This window comes from Phytophthora sojae, assembly GCF_000149755.1.
Source record: "Phytophthora sojae unplaced genomic scaffold PHYSOscaffold_1, whole genome shotgun sequence".
Classification (NCBI taxonomy): Eukaryota; Oomycota; class Peronosporomycetes; order Peronosporales; family Peronosporaceae; genus Phytophthora; species Phytophthora sojae.
This window is the reverse complement of record NW_009258115.1, coordinates 7,861,165-7,879,115: the sequence shown is the minus strand read 5'-3', so window position 1 is coordinate 7,879,115 and position 17,951 is coordinate 7,861,165. Positions and strand designations below refer to the sequence as shown.

The following is a 17,951-nucleotide window of genomic DNA, read 5'->3' as shown; positions in this document are numbered from 1 at the left end:
GGTGCAAACAAGCCATGGGGTTTGAATCTTCATATGTTAAACATTTGACACAATGAGGGAATAATGTGTCCACCAGTACCGCTGCGTCTGTAGCGTTGGCGACAGCGCTGGACATGGACGTAGGGAGCCACGCGATCATTCCCCCCATTTGTGTTAGTATTATTGCGCTGCTCAGACCCGTTCTACCACATAAGAAAACGGATCTACGCATTGCTGGTCGGCATCACCGCTGTGCACTGCTTTGGTCAGTTTTCCCCATTGTAGCTATATCGATAATTAAGAATTCTGAGAGGCACGTGACCACAACTGCCGGTTGTGTTGGCGTTGGTAAAGTAGAAAAAGTTTGTATCTATTGTTAATGAAGGTGTCCTACAGGACGTTATTATTGTTCGCTCATAAACGATAGTGAACTCTGGAATCCGAATTATTTCAAATGAGACAGAGATAGAGGCTTCTTGATTTCCTACAGAAGTGGCGTGCGATAGGCGATCGCTCCACAATCAACTGGTACAGAAACATGTCAATTTCATCCGGAAGGGCCGCTTTGCCTCCACGTGCATGGGTAAGGTCCCCCCCCCCCGGGGGGGGGGATTGTCACTACGCACAGAAGCACAGGGGCGCAACGGATGTGCTGCAAAACGAGGAACGCTTATTTTGCAGAGAACGTATAGACATCGCGAAATGTCCCAGTGGGCTATGAGGTAATGCGAAAACCACACTCGATCTGTGATTATCACACAGTGTGTCACACAATCATACTAACAGTTAATTGATTGGTGTTCATTCACTTTCAGACTTACCTCGCCCAGGGTGTCTCCGTTCCGCCCGTGCTGTTGTCCGCGCTCTCATCCGCGCCCAAGCAGCCGCTGTCTCCCGTGCCCGAGTTGCCGTTGTCGCCCGCGCTCGAGCTCTCGTCCTTGGTGCTGCTGTCTCCCGTACCCAAGCTGCCGCTGTCGCTCGAGCTGTCCCTGTCGTTTGTGCGCTCGAGATCAGGCCCAAGCTGTCGCTGTCGGCCGAGTTCTTGCCCATGCAGTCGCCCAAGCCCCGAGCAGTTGCTATCACTGTTGCTGGCACCCGGGCAGTAACTGCTGCTGCCACGGGTGTTCGTGCCCTAGCTGTTGCCAGTCCGTCACATCAGCTCGTCCCTCTACCCTGCATTAGTGTAGGTAGGCTTGTAACGTAATGGACCATTTCACTAAATTGGTACGTCTCGTTACAGAGGGCGATTTTTGTGGTCGCAAGGTTAACATGAAGAAGCTACTGGCAAAGCTGAAAAGGTCGCAAGACCTGTATAGGCAGGGCCCGTTTTCCTTGGCCGCGGTGGCGAAGCCGGACGTTGCCCTACTTGTTTTCTGCGGTGCAAGTAACGACGTCGTGAGTTACCAAGACGAGGCGTTGCCCTCTACGACTGAGCATATAAGGCAGGAGCTAAGACTCTCTAGGAATGAGCGTGTCATCGACTACATTCGTGACACTGCTCAGGCTAATATAGACGAGTTTGGCTCAGGCCCGGTTGATCAGTGTACGCTTCGGTTGTCTGGCTTTCGACTCGCTTTTTCTTTGAGCCCAACCAAGCCTATTTCTAGCCCCTCGAAATTTGGGGTCAGGTGGGCAGTCGCGAAAGCGCCATGCACGTGGATCGCGGGCGCACGGTGGCGTTCATGCCTCCATGTCTGGAGCAGACATTTAAAATCTTGGTGTTTTTTCGGGTCCCCAAACATGCGCGGAATCTACGCGCAAAAAAAACGGCAGATTCCTATAACAAGATGCTGGAGGACCCACACACTTGTGTGATCGGCCAACGTCCTGGAGATGTGGTTTACGCTACTAACCAAGTGTATCATGCGGTGTTATTGGGCTACAAGAAAGGCTATACGAAAGATGATGATAAGTGGGGAATTATCGGCGGAAACATCGTATTGAAAGCTGAAGATCACGGGGCTGCATTACGGTACGTATCGGGATCGACAATTGGGGTTTCCAAGGGCTCGAGAGTGGCGTGGTTAAGAGTTCTATCGGCTTTTACGCATATGGAGGGACGCGGATGGAGTGAGGAGAATTTTGAGGAGGAGAAGCAGCGATTTCTTCAACGGCGAAGCGTGGACCCTCTCTTTGTTGTCCGCAGCGCTAGTGCATACACTCGGTACTCAAAGAAAAGGAAGCGAACGGCTATCTTAGCCGCTGCCAGGGCTGCTAAAAAGTAGTACAAATACTAGATATGTTGTTTAATATAATAGCTTTCTATCGTGGTATTATGATATTTGTACAAGAGTATGTATGTTGAAGTACGCTGCATTTTCAGTTGAAGCTATGGTAAGATACAATAGTAGATTTGTATGGACAAGAAATAGTTTGCTAGAAATGCACCCTGGGAGTTGATTTACGCTATAGATCAAAACTATGCTGATACACGTTGGCGTTACCATGAACATGACATAACGTACCGTCTAATTGGAATCTAACTGCCATTGGGAAACCTAGTTTTCTCGCGATTTCAACACCGTTGACAATTATAGCACTTTACTTGCACCCTACGTGCATCATTAACCTTAATGCATGCTACTTTTACATGACCATATAGGTCTTTAGACATCAATTACGTTTGATAATACTCACAATTGAAAAACCAACAGCTGATGTATTCTTGTAGCCAAATCAAAACTCAGTGTCACAATGGGCATTTCAATTTGTACCCCTGGTGCGTAACGAGATGGTTCAGCTATCGGTGGCGCTTTATCGTTGTGGTCTTCCTTGAATCTGCGTATTGTATAGAGTGGATCGGGTATTTAAACGTATGACTGCCTTTCAGTCTGAATTTCGTCAACATCTAATCTTTGATTGAGATAAACAGCCAGCGATTAACTATTCATATCGAGAAAGAAGATTTACAGATTTACAGTCTCGTATACTGCGCTTTGGCTTATAACTTATCTTCGGGGCGCAACAACAAACTAAGAACATCGTATAGCTCTTAATCCACAATCACCGTTTGAGCTGGGGTACAAATTCAAAGTCAAGATTTCTTGCAAAAAGTCTTCATTTGATCAAAGGTAACAAAACCAATGTTTCTAGATTAACCTTCCTATCACGGGTGGGGGGGGGGGACAAAGTGTTATCAAGACTATTCGCGATTCAGATAGAACCAACACAATCGTGGACATAGGGGTGCAAATTGAAAAAGGTAAAGTTCCAACTTTGCAAATCTTCAACTTAAGGTCATGACGTTGAAGTAATGTTGGGGTACAATTAGAGCAATGTGGAACCCCTTCAATATCAACAAGTTAAAGCTGCGGTACTATACAATCTATAGTACCTCTAGAACAGTTTGCTTTTCACGGATCAGAGATGCAGGAGACATCAACATGCAATCAGGGGTGCAAAACCAAAATGTAACTAAATATTCATGAAATCAGGACCTTTTCTAGGAAGCTACTCCAGCGACAACGCGGGTCCTACTGTGGCGGGTCTTCCACCAACACGCTTCCTTCTGTTGAAAAAACACTCGCTTCGGCTCCGGCACCCCAGGGATAGGAAGTTTGGCTAGCCGCAAACAGGTAACTGAGTGCACACAAGCTCCATATTTATTCCACGATCGGCAAGGGCAAACCTTTGTTTCCAGGTCGAACTTCCAGCCGTCAACCGGCTGATCTTCGATCTCCATCAGATTCTTGTTTTTCGTTTTCAACGCCGGGCACAACTTCTTCCAGGTAGCGCTTTCGTCGACAGTATGTGTAGGGTCTTCTCGCTGACAGAACTTCATGATATTGTCCGAAGCCTTCCATGAGAAACATGATGCTGGTGCGTTGAGGCATATAGGTCTTTAGACATCAATTACGTTTGATAATACTCACAATTGAAAATCCAACAGCTGATGTATTCTTGTAGCCAAATCAAAACTCAGTGTCACAATGGGCATTTCAATTTGTACCCCTGGTGCGTAACGAGATGGTTCAGCTATCGGTGGCGCTTTATCGTTGTGGTCTTCCTTGTATCTGCGTATTGTATAGAGTGGATCGGGTATTTAAACGTATGACTGCCTTTCAGTCTGAATTTCGTCAACATCTAATCTTTGATTGAGATAAACAGCCAGCGATTAACTATTCATATCGAGAAAGAAGATTTACAGATTTACAGTCTCGTATACTGCGCTTTGGCTTATAACTTATCTTCGGGGCGCAACAACAAACTAAGAACATCGTATAGCTCTTAATCCATAATCACCGTTTGAGCTGGGGTACAAATTCAAAGTCAAGATTTCTTGCAAAAAGTCTTCATTTGATCAAAGGTAACAAAACCAATGTTTCTAGATTAACCTTCCTATCACGGGTGGGGGGGGGGACAAAGTGTTATCAAGACTATTCGCGATTCAGATAGAACCAACACAATCGTGGACATAGGGGTGCAAATTGAAAAAGGTAAAGTTCCAACTTTGCAAATCTTCAACTTAAGGTCATGACGTTGAAGTAATGTTGGGGTACAATTAGAGCAATGCGGAACCCCTTCAATATCAACAAGTTAAAGCTGCGGTACTATACAATCTATAGTACCTCTAGAACAGTTTGCTTTTCACGGATCAGAGATGCAGGAGACATCAACATGCAATCAGGGGTGCAAAACCAAAATGTAACTAAATATTCATGAAATCAGGACCTTTTCTAGGAAGCTACTCCAGCGACAACGCGGGTCCTACTGTGGCGGGTCTTCCACCAACACGCTTCCTTCTGTTGAAAAAACACTCGCTTCGGCTCCGGCACCCCAGGGATAGGAAGTTTGGCTAGCCGCAAACAGGTAACTGAGTGCACACAAGCTCCATATTTATTCCACGATCGGCAAGGGCAAACCTTTGTTTCCAGGTCGAACTTCCAGCCGTCAACCGGCTGATCTTCGATCTCCATCAGATTCTTGTTTTTCGTTTTCAACGCCGGGCACAACTTCTTCCAGGTAGCGCTTTCGTCGACAGTATGTGTAGGGTCTTCTCGCTGACAGAACTTCATGATATTGTCCGAAGCCTTCCATGAGAAACATGATGCTGGTGCGTTGAGGCATATAGGTCTTTAGACATCAATTACGTTTGATAATACTCACAATTGAAAATCCAACAGCTGATGTATTCTTGTAGCCAAATCAAAACTCAGTGTCACAATGGGCATTTCAATTTGTACCCCTGGTGCGTAACGAGATGGTTCAGCTATCGGTGGCGCTTTATCGTTGTGGTCTTCCTTGTATCTGCGTATTGTATAGAGTGGATCGGGTATTTAAACGTATGACTGCCTTTCAGTCTGAATTTCGTCAACATCTAATCTTTGATTGAGATAAACAGCCAGCGATTAACTATTCATATCGAGAAAGAAGATTTACAGATTTACAGTCTCGTATACTGCGCTTTGGCTTATAACTTATCTTCGGGGCGCAACAACAAACTAAGAACATCGTATAGCTCTTAATCCATAATCACCGTTTGAGCTGGGGTACAAATTCAAAGTCAAGATTTCTTGCAAAAAGTCTTCATTTGATCAAAGGTAACAAAACCAATGTTTCTAGATTAACCTTCCTATCACGGGTGGGGGGGGGACAAAGTGTTATCAAGACTATTCGCGATTCAGATAGAACCAACACAATCGTGGACATAGGGGTGCAAATTGAAAAAGGTAAAGTTCCAACTTTGCAAATCTTCAACTTAAGGTCATGACGTTGAAGTAATGTTGGGGTACAATTAGAGCAATGCGGAACCCCTTCAATATCAACAAGTTAAAGCTGCGGTACTATACAATCTATAGTACCTCTAGAACAGTTTGCTTTTCACGGATCAGAGATGCATGAGACATCAACATGCAATCAGGGGTGCAAAACCAAAATGTAACTAAATATTCATGAAATCAGGACCTTTTCTAGGAAGCTACTCCAGCGACAACGCGGGTCCTACTGTGGCGGGTCTTCCACCAACACGCTTCCTTCTGTTGAAAAAACACTCGCTTCGGCTCCGGCACCCCAGGGATAGGAAGTTTGGCTAGCCGCAAACAGGTAACTGAGTGCACACAAGCTCCATATTTATTCCACGATCGGCAAGGGCAAACCTTTGTTTCCAGGTCGAACTTCCAGCCGTCAACCGGCTGATCTTCGATCTCCATCAGATTCTTGTTTTTCGTTTTCAACGCCGGGCACAACTTCTTCCAGGTAGCGCTTTCGTCGACAGTATGTGTAGGGTCTTCTCGCTGACAGAACTTCATGATATTGTCCGAAGCCTTCCATGAGAAACATGATGCTGGTGCGTTGAGGCATATAGGTCTTTAGACATCAATTACGTTTGATAATACTCACAATTGAAAAACCAACAGCTGATGTATTCTTGTAGCCAAATCAAAACTCAGTGTCACAATGGGCATTTCAATTTGTACCCCTGGTGCGTAACGAGATGGTTCAGCTATCGGTGGCGCTTTATCGTTGTGGTCTTCCTTGTATCTGCGTATTGTATAGAGTGGATCGGGTATTTAAACGTATGACTGCCTTTCAGTCTGAATTTCGTCAACATCTAATCTTTGATTGAGATAAACAGCCAGCGATTAACTATTCATATCGAGAAAGAAGATTTACAGATTTACAGTCTCGTATACTGCGCTTTGGCTTATAACTTATCTTCGGGGCGCAACAACAAACTAAGAACATCGTATAGCTCTTAATCCACAATCACCGTTTGAGCTGGGGTACAAATTCAAAGTCAAGATTTCTTGCAAAAAGTCTTCATTTGATCAAAGGTAACAAAACCAATGTTTCTAGATTAACCTTCCTATCACGGTGGGGGGGGGGGACAAAGTGTTATCAAGACTATTCGCGATTCAGATAGAACCAACACAATCGTGGACATAGGGGTGCAAATTGAAAAAGGTAAAGTTCTAACTTTGCAAATCTTCAACTTAAGGTCATGACGTTGAAGTAATGTTGGGGTACAATTAGAGCAATGCGGAACCCCTTCAATATCAACAAGTTAAAGCTGCGGTACTATACAATCTATAGTACCTCTAGAACAGTTTGCTTTTCACGGATCAGAGATGCAGGAGACATCAACATGCAATCAGGGGTGCAAAACCAAAATGTAACTAAATATTCATGAAATCAGGACCTTTTCTAGGAAGCTACTCCAGCGACAACGCGGGTCCTACTGTGGCGGGTCTTCCACCAACACGCTTCCTTCTGTTGAAAAAACACTCGCTTCGGCTCCGGCACCCCAGGGATAGGAAGTTTGGCTAGCCGCAAACAGGTAACTGAGTGCACACAAGCTCCATATTTATTCCACGATCGGCAAGGGCAAACCTTTGTTTCCAGGTCGAACTTCCAGCCGTCAACCGGCTGATCTTCGATCTCCATCAGATTCTTGTTTTTCGTTTTCAACGCCGGGCACAACTTCTTCCAGGTAGCGCTTTCGTCGACAGTATGTGTAGGGTCTTCTCGCTGACAGAACTTCATGATATTGTCCGAAGCCTTCCATGAGAAACATGATGCTGGTGCGTTGAGGCATATAGGTCTTTAGACATCAATTACGTTTGATAATACTCACAATTGAAAAACCAACAGCTGATGTATTCTTGTAGCCAAATCAAAACTCAGTGTCACAATGGGCATTTCAATTTGTACCCCTGGTGCGTAACGAGATGGTTCAGCTATCGGTGGCGCTTTATCGTTGTGGTCTTCCTTGTATCTGCGTATTGTATAGAGTGGATCGGGTATTTAAACGTATGACTGCCTTTCAGTCTGAATTTCGTCAACATCTAATCTTTGATTGAGATAAACAGCCAGCGATTAACTATTCATATCGAGAAAGAAGATTTACAGATTTACAGTCTCGTATACTGCGCTTTGGCTTATAACTTATCTTCGGGGCGCAACAACAAACTAAGAACATCGTATAGCTCTTAATCCATAATCACCGTTTGAGCTGGGGTACAAATTCAAAGTCAAGATTTCTTGCAAAAAGTCTTCATTTGATCAAAGGTAACAAAACCAATGTTTCTAGATTAACCTTCCTATCACGGTGGGGGGGGGGGACAAAGTGTTATCAAGACTATTCGCGATTCAGATAGAACCAACACAATCGTGGACATAGGGGTGCAAATTGAAAAAGGTAAAGTTCCAACTTTGCAAATCTTCAACTTAAGGTCATGACGTTGAAGTAATGTTGGGGTACAATTAGAGCAATGCGGAACCCCTTCAATATCAACAAGTTAAAGCTGCGGTACTATACAATCTATAGTACCTCTAGAACAGTTTGCTTTTCACGGATCAGAGATGCAGGAGACATCAACATGCAATCAGGGGTGCAAAACCAAAATGTAACTAAATATTCATGAAATCAGGACCTTTTCTAGGAAGCTACTCCAGCGACAACGCGGGTCCTACTGTGGCGGGTCTTCCACCAACACGCTTCCTTCTGTTGAAAAAACACTCGCTTCGGCTCCGGCACCCCAGGGATAGGAAGTTTGGCTAGCCGCAAACAGGTAACTGAGTGCACACAAGCTCCATATTTATTCCACGATCGGCAAGGGCAAACCTTTGTTTCCAGGTCGAACTTCCAGCCGTCAACCGGCTGATCTTCGATCTCCATCAGATTCTTGTTTTTCGTTTTCAACGCCGGGCACAACTTCTTCCAGGTAGCGCTTTCGTCGACAGTATGTGTAGGGTCTTCTCGCTGACAGAACTTCATGATATTGTCCGAAGCCTTCCATGAGAAACATGATGCTGGTGCGTTGAGGTCGCACTGTCCACAGACAGTTGTGGTTCTCCAGAAATTTGATAGCGGTCGAGTATTGTTCGATTAGGGGTAGCTTGTAAGCCAAAAGGGCTTTCATCACGCGACCAATGACGACACATCATCTGGAGCCGATCCATAAGTCCGACAAGCTTAGTCGAGCTAAAGAAGGTATAGACCTGCTTTATCGACCTGTTAAAAGTCTCAACTGGGTTGTAGGTCGTAGCGTAACCAGGCGGAGTCCAGAACACGCCCCAATTTGCAAAAACCGAATTCAGCCACTGCTTCTTGACATACTTCGCAAACTTAGCGAGTACAGGGTCATCACCCCAAACACTCAAAGCCTTCTTTGAAAAACTTTCAAATTCATCTTCAGACCGCGCGAAATGCATCAAATACAGGTACCGGTACACCTGGGAAATCGACTTGCCGAATAGTTTCGAGACATGCTCTCCCACGTTTTTTACAACATGAAAGAAACACATGAGGAATACCAAGTTTTCGGGATTGCGGGTCTTCAGAGCAACGGCAGACTGAACAGCATTGTACTGTGCTTTGTCGGCATCGGCCACGCAGAACCGGATCTCGGGCAGTTCTCCAGTCAAAACGCGGTACATATCAAAGATCTCCACCAAAACATTATGGATAATGGGTCCAGTAACTTGTGAGGTGATAAAAATCGCAACAGAGTGAAAACTGCGAGCCCGATCCGAAACCCGCAGTACAATAGTTGGATATCCAGACTGGTTCAGCTTGTACGTAGCATCGATGTGAAAAATGTGCTCGTTCGCATAGCTCAGTGTCTTCAGCATAAACGGTGTTGACACACCAACAACAAGCGGGGGCTCGTCCGTACCGTATCCAAAACTCGATTTTCCACCTTCAACTTTGTAGCCAAAAATGAACGGGTCGATACCGCCAATTTCGTCGTGACACTTCAGTCCAGTAGCCAGAATCTCAATGTCTTCCACAAAATCACTCTCTTTCAGGCGAGGCCGCTTGAGGTGCCCTATAAAATGCTGAACTTGGCTCAGCTTCGGCGCTGCACCTTTTTCAGGCTCAAATTTGTCACGAATGTCATGTCGAACCCGCTTGGGCTTAGCCCGATTTCCCAACAGTTGAGACGCGAAGCGCTTCATACTGCGCGTCAGCTTGGGCCTTTTTGGCGACTCGGAGGTGGTATGATGCTTCCCGCTGATAAAGACGTCGCTCTTAGTCGTCACCTGACACGTCAATACTTTGGCTCGCCATGAACATTTCTACTCGGAAAAGTTCCGACTGGCATTGTATAATCCGGTATTCATACTAGTGCGACTCTAGATTTAATTCACACATCTGGCACCTGACAACGTTGCATGTATTCGTGAAGTGTGCCTTGCAGCTATCTAACCACTCGTCCAGCCCTTCTTCGCTCAGACCCGCTGCCACTTGAGTCCAGTTATACGCATGCTGCTGCGCTTGCTTCTCCATCTCCGCTCTTGAGTAAAATATGAATGGCACGCACCACCACACGCATTTACCTTCTAAATAAGTTTGGGTTATTTTAACTGAAATGAGAGGAGTGCCATTGTCTCGTCGTTACAGTATGTGTGTTAAGCCTGCTGTTTTTGCGTTCGTCGGACCATTACTGTGATTGCTTTACGATTTGTTTGATTGTCTCTATTTCTTGTTTGATTTTGAGGTGTCCTCGTGGGCTATGCAGTAGTGGCTGGAAATCGGGATGGGATGGCCAATAAGCTCAGCGTGAACATAGTTGATATGGAAGTCGGTGGTCGTGGTGCAGGGGGCGGCTGTGGCAATCGCAAAAAGAAGCAAACATATGCACATGATAAAGGGTGGAAAAACGAAGATGCTCAATTTTCAAACCACTTGATGATCATACGGCTACGAACGCCACTGCTTCCGCTTCGGCTTTTTTGCATCCAAGTCAGAGATGTAGGGTTTAGAGTTTTCGTGGTTGTGGGGACTTTGCAGGAATGGCTAACGCTCCATCGAGGCCTAAGGGTGGTTTAGGAATTTCGGATCTTTATATCTGTCCGCAGCCCAAACGCACACATGAAAAGAAGATGTCTTCTTTGCATGCGCCCTAAGTGGTATTCTATTAGCGTGATGGGGGCTTAGGTTCTGAAAATAACTGGGGCGGTGCGTACAGTTTCGACACTTACACCACCCTTGGTGGTATTTTCGTAGCCGGTCCGACCACAGAGCATGTCAGTCGTGCTGTTCAGATTTGAGTTGTTAAAAACAGTATTGCACCTATAAGTGAGAAAAATGTAAACGTGCGTAAATGACGTAGCTGATATGCTGGCTTGATGTAATGGCTAAAGGCGTGGCGCGTATGAACATGATTGCCCAGCAAGACAATGTTATTTACCGGAATGAATACAACAAGAACGAGAAACAGCGCGCTGTTACGAAAGCGCTATAGCCCTTACCCATACCTTAATCTAGTTCCGACCATCTAGCAGAATCGGGATACCACATCCAGCTAATATCCCGCGTTTTGTTCAACTCAACGTGATTGCCTGGAAAACCTACCCATAATATGAGAAAGTTTGCACTTTCCTGAGAACTTAAGGAGTGACATTAGTCTGTAAATTTTATCCATTTCCTACAGAAATCCCAATATTTATAGGATTTATATGGGTGCGTGAAACCCCAATAGCGTTCCAATATGTTCGTGCTGCACATTTTCGGGAAGCTTGGGCTAAAACCAATTGAATTAAAGTGTTTTTACTTTTTACGTGTGATTTTTACATTCCAATTTTGAATCTCTGGTTAGGTACGAAAATAAATTGGTCAACTTCAAACGCGATTATCTCGTAAAAATTAAATGGTTCTAAGCAATATGCTGTTTGATGCGGTCGCATAAGAGCAATTTGCAACGTAAAATGTTTGATGAAGCACTTCAGCTTGTGCATATTACTTGCAAACATTTGCATCGATGGCATAGTTGGGGAGACTGCACAAGAATGAAAATACCGTCTACGGTTAGCTTAGTCTAGCAATCTCGATCTGTTTGTATATAATTCGCAGTCGTGCTTTTACAACGACGGCCGTATACTTGACCGATGTGCGCATATCTGCTAGATCTCGGTTCGGTTTGCTAACGACTACGTCGTTTTCAACTTCTACTATCTTGTACATCGTGGCGGCGTGTGTGGACGCCATTTAAGGGAGATCAGCAGATCGCCGATTCCCGGGTTGATCCACTATCTCCTCCCGCGTCATTCCAAGACACTTAAGCTTCACCATGACCGGCATTTTCGGAGCCTCGAAAAGGCTAATCCAGCCGGTCGACAGGTACATCAGGTGAGCAAAAAAAATAAAAACAGAAGAAGTAGGGGTAGTCAATGAACCTCCATAACTTTGTCGAGACGGTAAGCGCGCTGGGGGCAAGGTGAAACATTTATTTGAGTCACGCGACTTTTAATGAGCTTCGTGCTACCCCAAAACGGTCCACAAGATGTTGTTATCTCAATCTAGGTCACCGGATCTAGATGCAGCACCGACTCGATATTTTCGCGCTTGCCAATTGCCCTAAGCAATGAATCGTTCTGCGCAAGCATGGAAGAGTCAGTTGGCACCGTGTCTTCGACGTCTTCGAAGGCATTCGACACCTTGGGCGCCCCAGCTTCAACGTTCGAGTGGTAACTAGGGGTTTAAGCGTGCTTGCCAAATGAAACTGTACGGGACAGTAGCCAACAGCGCAAAAATGTTGTATTTCTAGAAGCGAACGATGAAAGTACTTTGACATTCCCACGACGTCGGAGCTTTCCCATGTCCGGCTGTGCATCAATCCTGAGACTGACTTAAGAATAGTTCTCCATCAGCAGCCTCACGTTCCACCAGCAAGGCATCCTGTCATCATTTCGCAGCAGCATTGAACGAGGTCTCCAACATGTTGTCATCGATTAAAGAAGCGGAAATGATAATATCGGGGTTACGAGGTGCTCGTTAAATTAACATTTTAATACGTTCAATGTCACTCTTTCGTAAGCCCGACCTAGATAAGAAAGGAAAATAAAAATAAGTACCATACATAGAAGTACGCAATAGTGTCCCAGAGCTTGCCATAATAAATCGGCCTGCCAGCAACAACCACGCGCAGCTCATTTTACGTAGACCCACAGCCACTTCAGTGCTCGCTTCTTCCACACGGATTAGCATTATGATAGCTCGAATAGTCGCTTGGATCTCGGCCCGTTTTGGATTGTTTGATATAGAATCAAAATGACGACATTTTGGCTTGATTTCGATCAAGTATAGAGGAGGTGGATACTATACAAATGCAGCTAAATGTTCCTAGGTATTGTCCTTGTGATGTGAAAGGTCTCAATGCCTTTTTTCGATGCCTTTATTGCAGGGTTGGACTTTCTGACTGGGTGGAACGCGCCCAGAAGGCATACATGCGCGACCCGGACCGAGTTGTCATCAGCCCCACCACCATGTGGTGTCGCGAGCATATGAACCACATTTCAAATACCGCCTCGCCTATCAAGCTGACGATAGTGGAAGCCGTGCTAAACGATGCGCAAGCAGGCGTCTAGTACAGGCTACACGAACCTGATCAGCCACCTCGTGACAAGCACCCCGGTTACACCGAGTCCGCTTGAAGCGAGCCAGCACGCGCCTGGACAAACGCTCGAAGCGCATGGGTTCGTCGACCAGCGCACGATGGAGATCTACAAGTGGATAGAGTGGATCATTGCCAGGAACCAAACGCTGAGTGAGGCGGACGATCCGATGACACGCTCATGAGCCACGCTGAAGCCCGTCTCGCCGAAGACGCTGGTGCTCTACATGCGTCATGTGCGCCAAGGTGGGTGACCGAATTGCGGCCGACATAGGCTCCCAATCTGGCATCACGTTCGACGGCTGGGCCCCTGGGACGTTAACATTTTTTTAGTATGGCATGTAATAAGTACGGATATATATCACATAACTGCATACTTAATGTCATCAAATCTATTATCCTCAAATCCTCTTAGCTAGACATTTGTATGTATCACCCTTCCCAGTAAGTACATGTTTCCATACACAACCCTGGTCCTTGGAGGGTAAATAATGGTAAACGTTTTAATGTTTGCTAAAAAAACGCATACGAAACCAAGCAGACATTCTCTTGTCGACCAACGTAGAGAAACGCTATGGCATGGTGGATGGTACAATATGTTGCAAAACTGAGCCAGGTTTCCGTTCAATAAAACACTTGCTAGTTGAATCAAGTGGGATCCTTGGACGGCAACGTCGCAGAGGCTTTGTGGCACGTTACCCGAAAATGCCAAGTTGATTGTGGCACTGGTCGGGGCTGACGGTGGGTGAGGGACACCACTCCTAGCGTTGCCGAGTTGTACATGGTGATACCTCCGAGATGTGATGGCACTACAAGTGCCGTATCTGGTGCTATAATACTGCCGATTGCTGCTTGGTTGTGACAAAATTTTGGACTCTCTATAGTCACTAAAATAGCCAAACCTGAACTCGAAATAGGCAAAAACGAAAACTATCGATCGATTCTCGTGCAAAAAATGTACTGTCTTCAGGTATCCGTTTTCAGTCGCCGTCCATTACTGGCGTGACGCATCTCTACGCGCGGTTCACGTGCAGCCACTTCACAGAGCTAAGTTTTACATAGGAAGCAGCTTGACCCTCTGCGTACGGAATGCACATACTTCCGTGTTCGTGGTGCCACTGCAGAATGTATATATGCCCAGCGCGTGCGGCCTTGATCATAGCTGCCCAAGCGCATTCAAAACGGTATTCCCCCAAATACTTGACGACATCAAGGTTCTCGACAGAAACCTAATCCATTGTTTTGGTGGATACCAGGAGGAGAGGTGTTATGCAAACAGCTCCACGGATGCCATTGACGACGTGTCGGCCAACGGACACCTGACTTTCATCAAGTACCTGAACGAGAAGTCCGAAGCGAACTGGGCTATACGCGCTATCAACGCGACATCGAGGAGTATACACTTGAACATCGTCAAGGATCTGACCACGATCAGCGAGCGACCCGTTACCAAGGCCACCTGGATGTCGTCAAGTACCTACACGACAACGGGTATGACTGGGTGTGAAGGCCTTATATGGCTAGAGGCGCCCTGAAATTGTGGAGAGGGTTCGTGGCAATGAGGCAAACTGCTGTAAGTGTACAACACAAGCGGAATTGCGATCTCGCAAACGCACCCCATTGAGGCGGAAATAATGCAGCAAAAGAGCAACTTTTTGGCGGAGCGCGCTCGATTCGAGACTAAGTTGCTTTCCAGGGAGTGTGACGTGTCTACAGTGAGCAGTGCACTGGGGTTTGGCCCAACCAGAGTAGGTGCCATGGCCGGAGTTGCAAGCTGGGCGGTCGATGAGTAAAACTGGCGAAGTTGGACAAGTTGAGCTGGGCCCAGTTGCTGTACTATTGACCGTCCCGACTGGAACCTATACACTGGTGCTCACAGACCCTTTCTGTACAAACCCAAGGGTAGCAGTGATAGCGGGGCTGGCTGCTGACTCTTGCAAAAAGTAGTCTTCTTGATAGATGATGTCCTCCCCGGGTAGATAGCACTGCACTCGGAAGTGGAGTTACAGGTTGTAGATAAACTCGGTGCTGCAACCAGCGAGGAAGGGTATTTCAAGGGGCATCATATTTTCGCAGAAGCGGTCAGTCACTTTGGCGGGGATGCGACTCGCCATGTGCACGATCCGGAAGCTCCCCAGGCTGCTCATTTTGGATGAAATTTGGAGCGCAGGAGACATGGAAGAGTGATGACTCACAACAAGCGCAGGCACTGTTGTCTCGTCTGAACTGGCGATAATGCGGGGATTGAAGAAGAACATACTTATAGTATACCAGACATATGTGGTGTAGCGGGATCGGCCAAAATCGGGTTAAGGCCTGATCGAGCTTCCCACCAGGGCCCAGACACCGACTAACGGAGGGGCCCCCCCAACGATCCGTGATCGGCTGAACTTGTTGTCACCTTTTGTACCCGTGTCGGCGGGCTGGATATGCTCTCTCGGGGCTCCGAAGATGCAACACTTGGTGAAGATCGAGTGTCTTGGCGTAACGCGGCGATAGTTTGTGGAGCAGCGCGGTAGTCTTCGCTCTGCGTCCGAGTATACACTCCGATCGAGGGTTCTTCGCTGCGATCGGTAGACCTGGAGTTGATCCAAGGCCGCCAGGACGGCACCGTGCGCGAGCTGACCGCGAGCCTGCACGACTTGGAGCGCCACCGCTGGGCGCAAGAGGGAGAGATCCGCCACCTTCAGACTGAAGTCAGCGACCTTCAACAGAGTGCCCAGGGTGAAGGTCCGCAGCTGATCCAAGGCCACCGGGATCCGATAGCCCTGCAAGCCGCCGAGATCCAGAATCTAGATCGCCGGCTGACGCGCGCTCAGGCCAATCTCGCGACTGGTAGCGCCCATCGTGATCGACTGGACCGCCAGCTCGATCTCGCCGCGGCGGACATTTCGGATCTCCGATCGCAGGTTTCTGGGCAAGAGCGCGAGCTAGACGAGGTGAACCACGAACTAGACCTTACGCGCGGCAGCCTCGATCGGGCCCAAACTGCCGTTCAGGTGGCCGAAGCGACCGTGGCCCAGCGAGGTCACGTTGCGGCCGCGGCCACTCCGGCCGTTCCGACCCCGACGCCTCCCACCGGACCCACGCCCGACCAGGATCGACTGCAAGCTACCCTCCGCCGAGTGAATGAGATGCTGGATTTGATGCGTACCGCCCGGGATACCGCGAGAGACCAAGCCACCGCTTCCGTGAGAGACGTCGATCAAGCTCATCAGGACCGCGATGCTGCACTCCGAGAGAGCGCCGATCTCCGTACGAAAGCTTCCCGTACCACCTATTCCGTTGTCGATCGCTGCTCATACTGTCGCTTCGAGGAGTGTGTCAAGTTTGAGATGATGTTCGAAGAACTCGACACACTGAAATATCGAGTCGGCTCCGTGACTGGCGTTCTCATCGTCTGCGCCACTCGCTATTCAAGTGAGATTCAGGCCAGCTTCGGCCCCAGCGGCTCGACTGCTCTTGTCCCGCCTAAACCATTGTGCTTTAAGCATATCTTGCTGCTGAACGTGGCAACACCCGATATGCGAGCACGTTTTTCGGTTTCTCGAAGCAGCCTGCCCTGAAGCAAGTAGTCGAAGACGTTATCGCAAAACCTAAGCAAAAATCGGCGTAAATGGCTGGTGCGATCACTGACTCGCGGACACAGTAAACCAACTCGATCGTAGTTGTCCGATCTCGCAATTTAATCCGCAGCTTCATACATAACAACCTTGTTATTTTTGCGTTCACTTGAGCCACGATTGTTTGCAGTTTTGCGACGAATACAATACACTACTTGAATCGAAAGAACCGGTTAATCCGATGCACAGGATACTTGATTATCCAACTTTATGACATGATACCATGGTTGTTGATCATCTCGATTGCCGCGATGCCAATTGCAAACATTTTGTTGCGGGAACCAAATGCTGGTCTCACTCCGAATTTCGCCGCGCAGATACTCCTGCAGTTAGCTCGCTTTGTGTTCGCGATTGCAGCTCTTCTCGCTGTATGCATATCCTTCGCCCGTGGCGGCGGTGTAAGAGATCTGGAGACCAAACCCAGCAGAACGTCTGCTGACGCTCGTGAGAGGGTGAGTGGCTTCTTGAGACCCAATAATGTTCTGATGATTCCACGCGTGAAGAGAGAGGCTCGCTGTTCTCCAGTCTGAAAGAAGGTTTGCTCAAGAAAAGCCCCACCCAAAGCTAGCAGCTCTCAGAGACTTCTAGCAGTGTGAAGAAAGCTATGCGTAAAGAAGCTTCCGCTCTCCAACACGCGGAGAAACTGTTCGAGACGCCTGGTCGATATGCTGAAGGCTGCTGAGAAGAAGCAACCTGGAATCATTGCAAGGTCCGAGTCGTTGGTGCAGGATAACCCGAGTATCGTAGAGGCGCTTAAGAATAGCCCACCCGCCGAGCGCGCTGCCAAAGCCATCGTGAAGGGTCCTTACAAGCGCGAGATTCATTGCCGATCCGTCGCAGGCGCTCTTCTGGCTTTTGCGGCTACCTTCGGCTTTTCTGCCATTGCGGTATTAGCTAGCAAATAGCGAGTCAAGACACGCATATGAAGTAGGGATGGATCGACCATTAAATGGGTAAGCATTTTTGTCTTAAACTCATGCACTAGCTTCTGGTGATATCATGGAAGCCCCCC

At 47.3% G+C, this 17,951-nt stretch overlaps 6 protein-coding genes across 6 annotated transcripts; 3 read left to right on the top strand and 3 right to left on the bottom strand.

Annotated features, from left to right (window-relative positions):
* Window positions 1-1,200: 1,200 nt before the first annotated feature.
* Window positions 1,201-2,087, top strand: PHYSODRAFT_419811 (hypothetical protein; the record flags this gene model as incomplete). The annotated part of the gene is made up of 2 exons (XM_009517907.1): window positions 1,201-1,374; window positions 1,608-2,087. Coding segments are annotated over 2 exons (654 nt in total), but the record flags the coding sequence as incomplete, so codon positions are not given.
* A 1,334-nt stretch (window positions 2,088-3,421) lies between these two features.
* Window positions 3,422-3,661, bottom strand: PHYSODRAFT_471381 (hypothetical protein; the record flags this gene model as incomplete). Its single annotated transcript, XM_009517906.1, has 1 exon — window positions 3,422-3,661. The coding sequence occupies one exon, from the start codon at window positions 3,659-3,661 to the stop codon at window positions 3,422-3,424; it is 240 nt and encodes a 79-aa protein (XP_009516201.1).
* A 994-nt stretch (window positions 3,662-4,655) lies between these two features.
* On the bottom strand, window positions 4,656-9,996 carry PHYSODRAFT_469576 (hypothetical protein; the record flags this gene model as incomplete). Its single annotated transcript, XM_009517905.1, has 2 exons — window positions 4,656-5,052; window positions 8,861-9,996. Coding segments are annotated over 2 exons (1,533 nt in total), but the record flags the coding sequence as incomplete, so codon positions are not given.
* Window positions 9,997-13,267: 3,271 nt separating this feature from the next.
* On the top strand, window positions 13,268-13,501 carry PHYSODRAFT_466817 (hypothetical protein; the record flags this gene model as incomplete). Its single annotated transcript, XM_009517904.1, has 1 exon — window positions 13,268-13,501. A coding segment is annotated over one exon (234 nt), but the record flags the coding sequence as incomplete, so codon positions are not given.
* An 828-nt stretch (window positions 13,502-14,329) lies between these two features.
* On the bottom strand, window positions 14,330-14,542 carry PHYSODRAFT_468112 (hypothetical protein; the record flags this gene model as incomplete). The annotated part of the gene is made up of 1 exon (XM_009517903.1): window positions 14,330-14,542. A coding segment is annotated over one exon (213 nt), but the record flags the coding sequence as incomplete, so codon positions are not given.
* A 2,648-nt stretch (window positions 14,543-17,190) lies between these two features.
* PHYSODRAFT_294293 (hypothetical protein) lies at window positions 17,191-17,844 on the top strand (the record flags this gene model as incomplete). Its single annotated transcript, XM_009517902.1, has 2 exons — window positions 17,191-17,391; window positions 17,557-17,844. 2 exons carry the CDS (start codon window positions 17,191-17,193, stop codon window positions 17,842-17,844), a joined length of 489 nt encoding a protein of 162 aa, XP_009516197.1.
* Window positions 17,845-17,951: the final 107 nt, after the last annotated feature.